This window comes from Phalacrocorax aristotelis, chromosome 18 (genome assembly GCF_949628215.1).
Source record: "Phalacrocorax aristotelis chromosome 18, bGulAri2.1, whole genome shotgun sequence".
In the NCBI taxonomy this organism is placed as follows: Eukaryota; Metazoa; Chordata; class Aves; order Suliformes; family Phalacrocoracidae; genus Phalacrocorax; species Phalacrocorax aristotelis.
In genome coordinates this window covers 2,280,288-2,294,093 of record NC_134293.1, presented here as the reverse complement: position 1 = coordinate 2,294,093, position 13,806 = coordinate 2,280,288, and the positions used below count along the sequence as shown (strand labels likewise).

The following is a 13,806-nucleotide window of genomic DNA, read 5'->3' as shown; positions in this document are numbered from 1 at the left end:
TTCCTAGAACTAGAGTTGTTCCAATGAAGAATAAATAACATGGTATCAGTGCTTAAATTAAGACTTTAATCTTTTACCCACAAGGTCCTCATTATACATGCAAAGAGGCTTCAACTACGAAGGAACAAAGCTAAGGTAAGCAGGTCACTTAAATACACCAGTTTTACTAGCTTGAACTGACACAGACTACAAACTGATGTGCAACAGAAAACTTTATTAGCATTTCAGACAGTTGCTCAGCAGTTACTTAAGCTTGCATTAACCTTGCATTTAACTTAAGACATTGAAGAACTACAGTGCAAACACAAGTGCTATTGGCGATCTTGTCGTCAAGCAAGATGCACAATAACTTAACAGCCACCCCTCAGGCGCAGCACAAGATGGAGAGTAGATTCCTTCTGGATGTTGTAGTCGGACAGGGTGCGGCCATCTTCCAGCTGCTTGCCGGCAAAGATCAGCCTCTGCTGATCGGGGGGAATGCCTTCCTTGTCCTGGATCTTTGCCTTCACGTTCTCAATGGTGTCACTGGGCTCGACCTCGAGGGTGATGGTCTTGCCAGTCAGGGTCTTCACAAAGATCTGCATGCCACCCCTCAGGCGCAGCACAAGATGGAGGGTGGATTCCTTCTGGATGTTGTAATCTGAGAGGGTACGACCATCTTCCAGCTGCTTGCCAGCGAAGATCAGCCTCTGCTGATCGGGGGGAATGCCTTCCTTGTCCTGGATCTTTGCCTTCACATTCTCAATGGTATCACTGGGCTCAACCTCGAGGGTGATGGTCTTGCCAGTCAAGGTCTTCACGAAGATCTGCATGCCACCCCTCAGGCGCAGCACAAGATGGAGGGTAGATTCCTTCTGGATGTTGTAGTCGGACAGGGTGCGGCCATCTTCCAGCTGCTTGCCAGCAAAGATCAGCCTCTGCTGATCGGGGGGAATGCCTTCCTTGTCCTGGATCTTTGCCTTCACGTTCTCAATGGTATCACTGGGCTCAACCTCGAGGGTGATGGTCTTGCCAGTCAAGGTCTTCACGAAGATCTGCATGCCACCCCTCAGGCGCAGCACAAGATGGAGGGTGGATTCCTTCTGGATGTTGTAGTCGGACAGGGTGCGGCCATCTTCCAGCTGCTTGCCAGCAAAGATCAGCCTCTGCTGATCGGGGGGAATGCCTTCCTTGTCCTGGATCTTTGCCTTCACATTCTCAATAGTGTCACTAGGCTCGACCTCGAGGGTGATGGTCTTGCCGGTCAAGGTCTTCACGAAGATCTGCATGCCACCCCTCAGGCGCAGCACAAGATGGAGGGTGGATTCCTTCTGGATGTTGTAGTCAGACAGGGTGCGGCCATCTTCCAGCTGCTTGCCGGCAAAGATCAGCCTCTGCTGATCGGGGGGAATGCCTTCCTTGTCCTGGATCTTTGCCTTCACATTCTCAATAGTGTCACTAGGCTCGACCTCGAGGGTGATGGTCTTGCCGGTCAGGGTCTTTACAAAGATCTGCATCTTGAACTGCAAAACATACAAAAGCTACACCTTTAGATACCTAGTAAAGTTATTTAACAATTTCTAAGTAAACAGGTTAATGCTACTATTTCACTATGTAAATGTCAGCTGAGATTTCTGGTTTTTTAGTAACCTTTTCTACAAGGCCTTAATCTTAACTAATTAGACTTCTTTATAAGACTCGGTATATACTGCGTCCCTGTTACAGACGCCTTTCGCAGCCCCTCACCAGCCGGCTCCCGGTCCCACCCCACCCCCGCAGCAATGCGGCAGCGGGACGCGCCGCCGCAGCCCCCCCCCCCGCACAGCCGCTCCCCCCGCCGCCGTGACTCAGCAGCCTCCTTCCGGGCACGGCAAGCACAGGCCCCGCCATTTTCACCGTAAGGCTACCTCCTTCTCCTCACAAAGCTATTTATCCTTCCCCCCGCCCCAGCTCTTAGCGACGCGACTGAGCATAAAGACGCGATTCCGCACTATCCCACCCAGCCCCCCACTCCATACCGTCCCGCAAGCGCCCACCCCCCCATATACCTTCCTGCCCACAACAACCTTCCTGGTTTTCCCCCTTTCAACCGCGCCCCCGAGCACCCCAGCAGTCCACTCACGTCTCCGGCCCCAACCGCTCTTCCACAGAAGCACTCCGGTACCGCGCAGCTCCGGTCTGCGGCGTGACGCAGACCCACAGCTATTTATGGAGTGTCGGGTATACAGTCCCCGCCCCCTGTAATTGACGTGTCCATCCGCCTCCCAAAGTAGTCCCAAGTAAAAGACCACTGTTGTGGAAAACACTCGCCTTTCTCCGCTCCAACTTCTCTTCCCGGGGGAAAAAGGGTCCGAGAGTCCTAGTGCAGGACCCCAGACCCCCAAAATCTGGGTATTTCTGAGGGCGCGGGTGAATCTGGAGGTGCGGTGAAGCGGATCGTAGAGTGACGGGAAGTCATCACTGATTGGTGCAGCAGTTAGAAGGGTGGGTGTTGATTGGTTTATCCGGCGAGAAGCTCGCGCAGGGCGAGGAGGGGCGGCTCTGAAGAAAGCTCTGGAAGATTCGCGTGCTGCTCGGCGCTGATTGGTGCGCGGTGAGGTCAGCGCTGTTGCTAGGGCGGAGCCGCCCGGCGGAGGCAGATTTCGCTGAGGCGGTGGTTGTGCGCGTGCGTGGTAGCGCTGCTGCTCTGGCCGGCCGTGGGGGGGGGCGCTGGCAGCCCCGCAGCCGTGGCGTTGTGACTGGGGTGATTTTTATAGTCGTTCCCCCATCTCAGCCCCTGGCAATGCTTAGGCAAGAGCCTGGCACAGGTTGGGGGAAAAGTGCTTTGCAGAAAGAGGGGTTACCCTTAGCACCAGCCCTTTGTTGGCCAGCAGATCAGACTGACCCCCTTTCCTGGGGTGGTGTGAAGCGTTTATGGCAGAGCCTAGAACGGGCTGTAAGGCTAGTCTTGTTGTCTGGGGCTGTGAAGAAAAGCTGGGAAAAGCCGAAGTGAGGTAGCAAAGCTGTAAAAATGTTATTTAGACATTTGGCAAGTGTGGGTGACTCTGGGTCCGTCACGTGTGCTGCAGGCCGAGCGTGCTCCTTGTCATGCAGCCTGTTTCCTGAGCAGCCCTTTGAACCAATTTCAGCTGGCTGGCAACTTAATGTGAGGTTGCAAAACAACTCCTGTAATAAAAAGCTGACATCTGAAATTCAAATGGCTGTTTACTTGCCTTCAGAACAGGAAGCTTTGATTAGGTTATGGAGCAACTTCCTTTGGTGAACTGAGCGTGTGGAAATGTGCTTTGTGTTAATTAGGCGTCATTATACCTTTCAGGCTGGCTCTTAACTCATTTTATATCGTATTATATCTGGAGTACACAAAATCCAGAAAGGTTTTTATGTGGTAGTGTTTCATCTGCTGCTAGTTCCCTCAGTGAAGCCAGATGAACTTGCTGTTAAATCCTCCACTCCCAAAGCATGAGCACGTATGTGAATGGCAGGATTCAGTACAGAGCTACTCTATTTCCCCCTGAAAAAAATACAAACAACAAACCACCAAAAAAACCACCACCACCAAACCCCTTTTGCTTTCCTTTTTCCTAACAGGGCTGTGTCTGCCTCCTGGTTTACAGTAAAAAGGAAACAAATCATCCCAACAATAATTATTCACCATGTAGAAACAGGAAGACAGGAAGATGGTAACTGGAAAGTTCAGAGACAGCTCTATGCCAGTAACCAACCTTGGAAATATTACTCAGCTACATAAATTTAGGAAAAAAGGCAGATATAGGCAGTATCACATTTGTTTTCTTTATGTTGCCAGTTTTGCTCGGTGTTTTGAACAGGTCCGTTTTGTTTGTGCGATGCCAGGGTGACTAAATGCTTGCTCAAGGCTGGCCTGTGTATGCGGCGTATCTCAGGCACCGCTCCAGGAACCGTGTCCCCCAGCCAAATAATATTGTGGAGTCCCGAGAGGAAGGCCACCAGTACCTCATACCTAGCAATGTGAAAGGCCACATCTGTTAAACTGGAGATTAACTGCAGGCTAATCTAAAGACTGGCCTGTGTTTGAGCACATCAGACTTGCATTAAGGATTTTAGTGTACATGTCTTTTTAATTTCCTTCTAGATGGAGGAGGAGACATTTCTGTCTTTTTTTTTTTTCCTTTCTGTGTAAACCAGAAAACACAGGAGCCCTCCCTTGTTTTTTTCTAAGTATGGCTAAATCCTACGGCTAATCTGCTTTCACTGTTGTTCTTCAGTCTCTGTTTAAGTATTCAAATCAACAGATCAGAATAAAGTCGCAACAAGATGGGGCTACCGTGGGTAATTCTTTAAATACCTTGTTAATAATGGCTCCTGAAAAACTCCTTCTTCAGGAAATGACGTTACCCAACGCAAGCACAGGCGGCAGCATGCCGACATCGAACGCAGATCCTGTATGAGAAACAATTATGGATTAAATTCCTCAATTCCATGCAAAAATCCTCATTATTTTCCTCAGTTATCCCTCTGCGCACCCAACTCCAGGGCTAGCAGAATTTAACTAACCTCCACAGCCTGGGGGCAGGCGCTGCACAGGCCGCCATCAGCATTCCCCAGCCTCCGCTGATGGGGTTCATTCAGCTCTAACTATTCAGTTCTACATATCTGCACAGAGCCACCTCTTTTGTCTGGGGGGTGTGTGGTGTGTGGGAATGAATACAGAGCGCTTCTTAAATACCTCTTGCCCTGTCCCTCGGCTTTTTCTGTGTGGTAAGCTTGTGCCCTGAATGTTACACACTTCGTATCTGCATAGATTCTTTATACTACTTTAATGCTAATTATTATCAAATTGAGAGGTACTTATTGTAAAGTCAGAATGCAGTGTTTACATATTGTGAGCCAGATTCTGCCTCATTTTCACCTATTATATGTGCACAACAATCTCCCAAGCTGGAGGTGGTGGCCTTGTGACTTCCTTTTGCTGAATTTCAGCGTAAAGCTGAGAATTTCTTCAGAAAATATTTTACTACCTGAATTTGATACAGACAAAGGAGATCTCTTTATTAAATCGTGTGGTAACTGGTGGTTGTACAAAGCACCTGTATTTAACATCCAGGCCACTCTTCCTCCAGTAGCTCTTGGTGAGTAAGACTCATCAAGCAGCTGACTGTGAACTGTATATAAATAAATGCAAAGCTGAAAAAACACAAATCTGTATCTTGTGACTGGCCTGACTGCACAGGTGGTTCCAGCCTTTGGCAGGGCATGGGGCCTGCAGTGAGGAACACGCATTTCTTTCCAAGCGGTTTCAAAAGTAGGTCACCGGGCGGTAGTACAAAGCGACCTGCTTTCGGAAGAGAAGAATCTGGGGTCAAAGAAACGTTCCCAGCAGATCTGTACCTTCTAGAACACAAGATGGGTCTGGTTTTTATGGACACTGATGTCCTGAGAACAGCATAGCGTTTCTGCATGAGCAATGCCAAATGAAGCAATCTGTTTATCTTTAGTTACAAGGGTTTAACCTGGGACAGTCAGGCGATTTCAGTGTGTGTGTGGCAGGTTCAGTGCTGTTCCTTTGCTCCGATAAAAACAGGGCTACTTGCCACAGGGAAAAAACCAATGTATATTCCTACCTCATAATATTACTCATACCTCCCTCAGGTCTCTCTCTCTGTGTATGTCACAGAATAATTATATTTATCTATTTACAGTTGTGGAGATAAATATTTTCTCCCCAAACCTATAACACTGCAATAAGGCCTCGTCTTTGCTGAAGTTCCAGCCACAAGACAAATAGAGCCGTGGCATGTTACTGCTTGTCCTTGCACCGCCGAGCTCAAGGGTTACAAAAATAGTGAGTCACAACTCAAAGTACTATGAGATTGACTGCAGTGTTATGAGATTACCAAAAAAAGACAACTAGCTGAGGGGTTTTTTTTAAACCTTATGCTAAAAATACCTTAAATAAACAAAGTTTTTAATAAGCTACCAACCTCAGGAGCTGAAAGGCTTAAGAAATAGATATCTAGAGTTGTAGTTAAATGGGGGAAATGAGCAATACTCATCTGTCTCCCTGTTTGTTTAAAGCATGTTTTGACTTGGCAGGGCACATGGGATACAGCTTTAACATCTGATAAACAGGCCCAGGCAGGTCTCTCTTTCTCTGTAGGTCTAAATGACCCAGAGGAAGCCCTGGGGCGATTCACTACGCCTCCGCCTCCGGTGTATGGAGACTTCTAAAGGGCATTTTACAAAGACGCCATCAGCCTAAAATCACAGGTTTGTGTCTGCATGTTACGCCAGTGAAAGCAGCAATTAATAACTAGGTCTGTTCTAAAAATTACTTGTCTGCATCTTTGCAGTCTGCCTCCTGCCTGTGAGTCTTTTGGATCTGAGCCAAGCTGCACTGCAGTGAAGGCGCTCTCTTTGTTCGGATTCTCTGCTGCGTCTGAGCTGATTTAGCATGTGGTTTCCAGGGTGAAGTTTTTCAGCAGGATAGCAAAGAAGCACCTTGAAAAATAGAAAGACAGAAGAAATAAGTCCTAAAACATTGTTAATCATTATGAATGTGTTTCAACAGAACCTCTCTGACAGCGAACAAAAATAAATACTGTCAAGGCCATTCTGGCAGCCTTCCTCTGTCAGCCCAGAGGTGATACCACCTGTATTTGTCTTCAGATCCAGCTTGGATCCCTTGATGGTGAGGAGAATCTCCAGAATGCTTCCCCCTCTGCAACAGTAAGACTAAAATCCCAGCACTGACTTTTTTCTCCCATGCACAAACTATGTAGTTTTAACTACCTCAGTTCTTTTAAGGGTGGTGTTGGCTCTACACTACTTCTAAGTCCCTGCTTATGAGATGAAAGGCATCCCTAGTTCCTAATGCTCTCTAACCCACAAACATGTAGCTGCTTTCAGTGCTGCTTTTGCGACAAAAATGCCGGTACAGACAGGATCTCAATGTGGGCTGCAAGCCAGGTCTGCAGAGCTGAGTCATCGTTACACAAGCAGAGCCGAGATGGCACAGAAAAGCACCTTTGTACGTTAAGGTTAAAACACGTCAGCTGTTGAACTTCAGATATCACAGGACACTTAAAGAGAACAAACAGTGATTTACTGGACTTCTCCTCTCGTCCACCCCATCATCTTTCTGAATAATTCTTCCTTTTCCATTTTGTCTCAGAAGCTTAAGAGCAAAAGCATCCTTCACCAAGCTGTTGGCTTCTACCGAAGTTTGGCAAACGTTGCAGCAGGTTTGGAAGTCACGTACCAGTGAGAGCTGTTCACAATTTGGGCACTGGGCAGCACCTGCCGCCCAGGTACGCTGACAGTACAGCACGCAACCACTGAAATTTAGGGTTTGCAAATCAGAATAGCAGTGAAATTTATCATCGCCCAGAGATTAACTATAAAGCTCTTGAATTATTTACATGAGGCAGTTTTGAGCTTTAAGATTCCTTTGTAATAAAATATGAAGCAAATGAAAAAGGAGGAAGAATTTCTTTACTATAGTCTTCTGAAACCAAACTGCATCTTGTTCTACCCTTTTTGTCTTCCAGTTCTTTAACCTGAAACATCATGGGGGAACAGAATTTAGCTTCTCAAAACACCTTCTACATTTAAAACATGCTGAGCTAAATGTGGAGGGACACAGAGTGATAGATTTGGAGGTATTACAGGGACTGCCTACTCACTCCAGTTTTCTTACCGGAACCGCTTTTCGGGCGCGTACAAGTGCTAGCGCGTCCTGCCTTGCAGAGAGGAGGTAATTTGTGTGAACTGATAGCTAATAAGCTCCTAAAATACATTCCGGCTTTCAGTTTAGTGCAGTTAACTATAGTTTTAGGAAAAACTATAGTTCCTATAGTTTTAGGAAAGGAGGACAGACCTTGTAGGCTGAAACCTGCAATGCTGCTGGCCGAACCCCCTAAACTCCACCGGCTCAGTTTTAGTTTGTGGTCTCTGGTTTCACCTCAGTGACTTTTCCTCCCAAAATATAAGGTGACTAATATGAAACCTAGTGTGACTAAAGGTCTGGGAGTGGCTCAGATCAGGAGCTACAGCTGAACATGCTGGCATGGGCCAGAAGTTGTCACACAGGGCATATTAAAATGGTTCCATTAGGATGAGTAACAAGTACAGAGGTTCACATGAGGAATAACAGGAAATTGTAACTCAGTGCCCCGTCCCATCATCAGAGAAGAGAGGTGCTGAGCCACAGGATTGTTATGCGAGTCCTGGTATGTGCCGTCTCAGGAGGCAGCCTACACACTGTAGGCGCATGTCTTTAAAGCTGTTTTCCAGACCAGAGCGCACTGATAGCTGTTTTGTTTGTCATCGCTCAGATGCTTTGCTATATTCCTGGCTGAGGAATGACCTTTTGGTGCCTCTTCTACCCCAGAACAGACTGTCAGCTCACTTGTTTACATCTTTCCCTGTTCCCCTTTTTGAGAAGAGCAAGACATTAAGTCCTGTTGAAAATACAAACTCTTGATTATAACTCAAAATAAATTTCCAGTCCTGGGCACAAAAATTCATCCTCGGAGTGATTGTTTTTTCTCCCCCAGCCAAAGGTGACTTGGACACCTACAAGTCTTGTACTTCTCCCCTGCAGTGAATAGCTTTACTTAAGAAACAGCATTGTCTTTCAGATGTTCAAGAATAACCTTTTCTGATATATTTACCACTAGAGGGGTGCTTTCACATTTTCCTAAGTTGTTTAGGTTTGGGGTTTTGTTTTTTGTTGTTGTGTTTTGTTTTTTTTTTAAAGGTATGTACTATCTTGATTGGTTTCCTTCTTAACTTTAAGACTTTGGTGACAAAATTTGTTGAAAAGTTGTCTAGTGGGAATCCTGTTAGAACCCATTTCCCTGCAAGGCAGCCATAATGATTTCAAACCTCAAGAAGGACTAAATACACTTCCGAAGGTGCGTCCCGGTACACTGCAGTGTTGTTAAACAGCAGTTCTTGTTTCTAAAGGATGGTGGGTGCGTACCTGAGATGTTGAAACAATATATCTTTAATAGCGCCTCAGGTCTGCAAAGCACCTTGACATCCTTGAGTACGTGAGGCATCATATGTTTATAATTAAAGGAAAAACCTCGGACTAATGCTTGTGGATAACTGGCATTTCTACCAGTAGAAGGGATTTGACAAGGGAGAGGCGATCCTGCTGCCCTCTGGGGCAAACCGGCTGACGGCGCGGGCCGTGATTTCCAGTTTCCCTCGCTCGCGGTGCCCTCCCCCGTTACAGGGGACAGAGAGGGCCGATGCCGACAGCGGAGCGTCTTCTGCGGCTCCGCTCTGAACAGTCAGACCCGGCCCGGGAGCCACCCGGGAAGACACCCCCGGCGACACCCCCGGCATCCCCCAGAGCCCTTCCGGGACCCCCCGTGACACCCCCAGGACCCCCCCACCAAGAACCCGCCGGGACCCCCTTGGACGCCCCCCGGTCCCGCTGCGCGACGCCGCGGCTCTGCGGCGCCCCCTGGCGGGCGCGGTGCGGCGCAGCGCGGCTCGGCGGCGCATGGGGCGGGCGAGGGCCGGCAGCGCCCGGCGGCCCCGGCGGGACAGCGCGGCCACCAGCTCCGCCGCGGGCGGCAGCCGCCGGGCCCGAGAGAAGAAGGCGAGCGGAGCCCCGGACGGGCCCGGGGCGCAGGCAGAGCCGCCCGGCCCCGGCGCCTTCGATCTGGGGGCGCAGAGCGGGCGCTGGGCCGCCTTTCAGGAGCGGCACCGGCTGAGCTGCGAGGAGGCGGCGCGGCTGCTGCTGGACGCCTAGTGAGTACGGGGCCGGGGCGGCTCTTCCCGCAGCTCCCAGGCTGAGCCGCCCTGCCCGGCGGCTCCTTCCCCCGTTAGACCATCGTTCTCCTGGCAGCACCCGCACGGCAGCAAACGCGGGCTTCTGGGGGGGTGGGGGGCTGGGCGTTGTTCTATCGCTCGCACCACGGGGAAAGTGGCTTTTTTATGCTAAAGCTTCCTGTGTTTTAGGGCTTTCCCCATCAAAAATGCCCTTGGGGGCATCGTGCGGGATCCGTGAGGCTCAGCTGCCGAATCTCCACCCATTTCCTGCGCTCGCTCTTTCCAGAGCATAGCTCATCATCACTGGGCTGTAACCAGTAACTGTCCGCGGGAGGGAAAATCTGCAGGGAGGAGGTTTTCCCTTTGCATTCTGCCTCCGACCTGCACGGGGGTCCTGCCTCGCTGCTGCGGAGGCGTCGCAGGGGATGGGTCTCCCTGCAGAAGCTCAGAATTTCCTTGGTCATGAAGTTCCTCAGCAATTATGATGCAAAATAAAATGCATTTCAAGTATTATGTAGAATCCACTTCTCTCTGCTTTTCCCAGCTTTTAAAAGGAGGAATATTAGTAGTGCTGGAGCAGCTGTGGGAAAATTGTGGGCAAATTCAGTTCCCAGTTGCTTTGTGATAAAACCACTGGTTTCTATGTACTGTGGTGCACGGATAGAGCTGTAGCCTGGGTCAGCATCCTGACCTGGCCTGTGGCGGGGGAGCGTGTTCTGTACTGCACGCGGAGTGTTCTTCACTTGAACTGCTGCTCTTCTTTCCTCTTCACCATTTTAATTAAACCAGAAGGGCAGTTGCTGCAGAGCACAAAAGCCATCCTCTACGTCACTCTGGCACGTTTTATTAAAATACATTTGAGTGAATACATTTTCTGGCGCTCTGCAATTGCTCAGAGCAGAACTGAGTTAGGTGGTACATAGCCTTACTGTTTCTTGGCAAAAAGAAAAAAAAAGTATGATCACAAAACCTCTCTGTTGTTTCTCTCCCCAGTGAATACAGAGGTTTGGTCAAACACACGGGAGGCTGTCACTGCGGAGCCATCCGCTTTGAGGTCTGGGCTTCAGCAGATCTGCATGTTTTTAACTGCAAGTGAGTTGGTTTGTTTTTTTTCCCTTTTCTTATAGACGAATATAAGCTCGTATGCTCGTCTGATCAATACCTTAGAGCTAAAAGAAGATGACACAACAGCAGAACATCTTCTGAGGTGTTTCCACAGGGCATACCCCTAATTATGCCTGACCCAACACGGGATCAGTGCTGGTTACATCAGGTGCTGGTTCTTTGGGCCAGACGTCAGGTCTCACATCCACGCCCATGCAGAAAGTGTCAGGAGAGATCTAATGAGCACAGGTGCTCAGCCACCTGCTTTTTGTTTCCTCTAAGCGCAGCGTGCTCAAAGCACATCAACCCTTTTCTAACTTGGCCTTCGCAAGTGAACATTACATCTCTGACCACGTGTGCTTCAGACTACAACAGTGCCTGATTTCAGTAGTGATCCCCCTTCGCCTGCAACAAGTTTACTTCTAGCTCATGGGTAAACTTCAGAATCTTACTTTCTTGTTTGCAAGGTAATTAACGTTGGCAAAATTGGCAAAGTCTGGTCTGAAAGATTAAGTGGATTTCTCAGGGCTAGAGTTTGTCCTTGTTACATCTGTCGAGAGTTGTATATGTGAAGACAAAAATGGCATATAATGTTTGGCGTAGAACCCCTTATCAGTGTGCCTGTGTAGGGGCAGTCTGTTCCCTGGGTGCGCTTAGCCAAACACTGCTGATACCACGAGCCCACTTGCACTGCTTACCTCTGTGATGCTGACCGGGAGCCGTTGTAGCTGCCAGTGGAATTTCTGTTGTCAAGAGGTCCATGCTACATCTGACAGTTGTCCTACAACTTGTCCGCTGCTTCTAGAAGGGTCTGCTTTTTCTTTTACAGTTGCAGCATTTGCACAAAGAAACAGAACAGACACTTCATTGTCCCAGCGTCACGTTTCAAGCTGCTGAAGGTAGAGTAAGAATGCAGTAAGAGCATGGCCATGAACACGAGCAGTATAAATTAGTGTTATCCTCAAAGATGCAAGTGGCAGCCAGTTTTCTGTCCTAAGTTTGTCTATGGCTGGTTGGGGAAAATGGCTGAATTTTATGCAGCTGGTGTGGGTGTTTTAGTGCATCTTATTTAGTGAGCTGACGTTAGAGCTCTTGCAGTTCTCAGGCCTTGACTGGGATGGACACTTGTACGTACAAAGTGTAGGGGTTCAGAAAAGGAGCGTGAATGCAGAACTCCCTCTCAAGTAAAGATGTGAAGGGTATTTTAAATTTTACATTTCTTAACTACAGGCCCATAGAAAGTAACTAATACATTTATTTATGTGGAAAACTTACATTGCTTTTCATTTGCTTAGGGGGCGGATAATTTGACAACATACACCTTCAACACACATTGTGCCCAGCACACATTCTGCAAAACCTGCGGTGTACAGAGCTTTTATACTCCTCGTTCTAATCCAGATGGTTATGGTAGGTAGAAAGAGTAAACTCTGGTAACCAAAGCTAACCACCAAGCAAACCTTGGATAAAGGCTCCATTGGCTACTAACATGACAGCGGCGAGCAGCATGTCTCTTAAGAGTTTGCTCCTAAAGTGCTAAACATCTGGAACTGCAGTCTGAACCTGTAGCTCCTCCATAAGAAGCAGTCTTAGCTATGACCTGTGGGCTCCTGCCCATGGCAGGTTTCTCATCTAGGCTCCTCAGCCTTACAGCAATAGCTGGACTGAGCATTTGCCATGCCCTGAGATGTCCCATCCACAGAGTGGTGCAGGCATCTCCCACGCTTGAGCTAGGAAAAAGCAGGTTTCTGTGTACTTTGTCTTTATTCAGGAATAGCTCCCCATTGTCTGGATGATGGCACCGTGCAGACCATTGTCACAGAGGATATCAATGGCAAGGAATGGGAGAAGGCAGTGAAGGAACATAAGACCATCAGAGACATGTCAAAACCCTGACATTGACCCAGCAGCTGAACTTGGAGCACTGCCGTGGAACTGTAGTCTGGGCTTTCCTGGGTGAGGGTTGGCAAAAACAATCTCTCCATTATTGTTTGTTCTTAAATAAATCTTTCTATGCTGCCTGACCTATTCATCTGTGACTTTCAGTTTTCAAACCACCTCTGTTCCATAAACCACCCCAGTCTGGTATGTTGGTACTTTGCCCTCGGCTGTGCTAAAGTTGAAATCACAATAAACAGAGCAAAATACAAAAAAAAAACCAAAACACCAAAAAAAATCCCAATTAATCTTCGCTTGTATGGATATTTCCTGTGTTTCAAGTCTGGCTTATAAAAATGCCCTATATAAGATAATTTCTTGCTTAGGTCAGTATGAACTTACACTGTTTTTTCTCCGTTGGCTTCAATGAATTGACCATGCATTTAGATTTAAAGGGGATTTGAAAGAGCTTATCAGGCTCAAGTTCAGTAAGGCATTTACACAGGTGCTTAGCTGTATGCCAGAGAGGGGCCACTGAAATTATTAATGTGATTAAGTACTGTTTTGCTTAAGCCTGGACCTACTCATGGTCTTAAGGCTGAGCTTATGCTTAGGCACTGTCATAGTCTCAGAACAACAGGCACGTATTTCAGTGCAACCAGGAGCTCATCTGTTGTCTTCAGGAGGAGGATGAGCTCACAGCAACAGACCAGGCAATTCGGGCTCTGGCCTTGCCTATGCAACAAGCAGCTGTGTCAATCCAGGAAAGATGCCTCCTGCAGATGCGAGCCCACATTAATGAGTGCAAAGCCCTACAGAAATGTTGAGTATCGCTGACTTTGCTCCGCCATGACCCACAGAAACCCAAATCGCTGGTAGAATCTCTCTTATAGACTAAGAAATTAAACCACTGAAAGCTGCCTCACTTACCATTAAACGTAAAGGGAGAGTGTCTTTAACTCTTGCACTTGCCATTTGCATAAGTGGAGCGGCTTTTGAAACATCTCTTGCAATTTTTATCTCTGCATGTGTTCTATAAAAGACCTAGTTACAGCCTGGGTCTCTCACACCTCATTCTTA

At 48.0% G+C, this 13,806-nt stretch overlaps 2 protein-coding genes across 3 annotated transcripts; one reads left to right on the top strand and one right to left on the bottom strand.

Annotated features, from left to right (window-relative positions):
• Positions 1 to 45: 45 nt before the first annotated feature.
• UBB (ubiquitin B) lies at positions 46 to 11,679 on the bottom strand. 2 transcript variants are annotated; one of them, XM_075113617.1, is made up of 5 exons: positions 11,547 to 11,679; positions 6,291 to 6,456; positions 4,304 to 4,398; positions 2,102 to 3,144; positions 46 to 1,502 (listed from the first exon to the last, which is right to left on the bottom strand). In XM_075113617.1, the coding sequence occupies exon 5, from the start codon at positions 1,494 to 1,496 to the stop codon at positions 351 to 353; it is 1,146 nt and encodes a 381-aa protein (XP_074969718.1). In that variant the 5' UTR covers positions 1,497 to 1,502; positions 2,102 to 3,144; positions 4,304 to 4,398; positions 6,291 to 6,456; positions 11,547 to 11,679; the 3' UTR covers positions 46 to 350. The 2 variants fall into 2 exon arrangements, with proteins under 2 accessions (XP_074969718.1, XP_074969719.1); XM_075113618.1 differs by lacking the exons at positions 4,304 to 4,398; positions 6,291 to 6,456; positions 11,547 to 11,679 and having other exon boundaries at positions 2,102 to 3,795.
• CENPV (centromere protein V) lies at positions 9,442 to 12,872 on the top strand. Its single transcript, XM_075113629.1, has 5 exons — positions 9,442 to 9,723; positions 10,738 to 10,836; positions 11,678 to 11,747; positions 12,144 to 12,258; positions 12,620 to 12,872. The coding sequence occupies exons 1-5, from the start codon at positions 9,473 to 9,475 to the stop codon at positions 12,742 to 12,744; spliced, it is 660 nt and encodes a 219-aa protein (XP_074969730.1). The 5' UTR covers positions 9,442 to 9,472; the 3' UTR covers positions 12,745 to 12,872.
• The last annotated feature ends 934 nt before the right edge of the window (positions 12,873 to 13,806 follow it).

Coding starts and splice junctions, on each gene's coding strand:
- UBB (XM_075113617.1), bottom strand. CDS start 1,496: ATGCAGATCTTTGTAAAGACCCTGACCGGCAAGACCATCACCCTCGAG.
- CENPV (XM_075113629.1), top strand. CDS start 9,473: ATGGGGCGGGCGAGGGCCGGCAGCGCCCGGCGGCCCCGGCGGGACAGC. Junction 11,748..12,143: donor CACGTTTCAAGCTGCTGAAG/GTAGAGTAAGAA, acceptor TCATTTGCTTAG/GGGGCGGATAATTTGACAAC. Junction 12,259..12,619: donor TTCTAATCCAGATGGTTATG/GTAGGTAGAAAG, acceptor GTCTTTATTCAG/GAATAGCTCCCCATTGTCTG.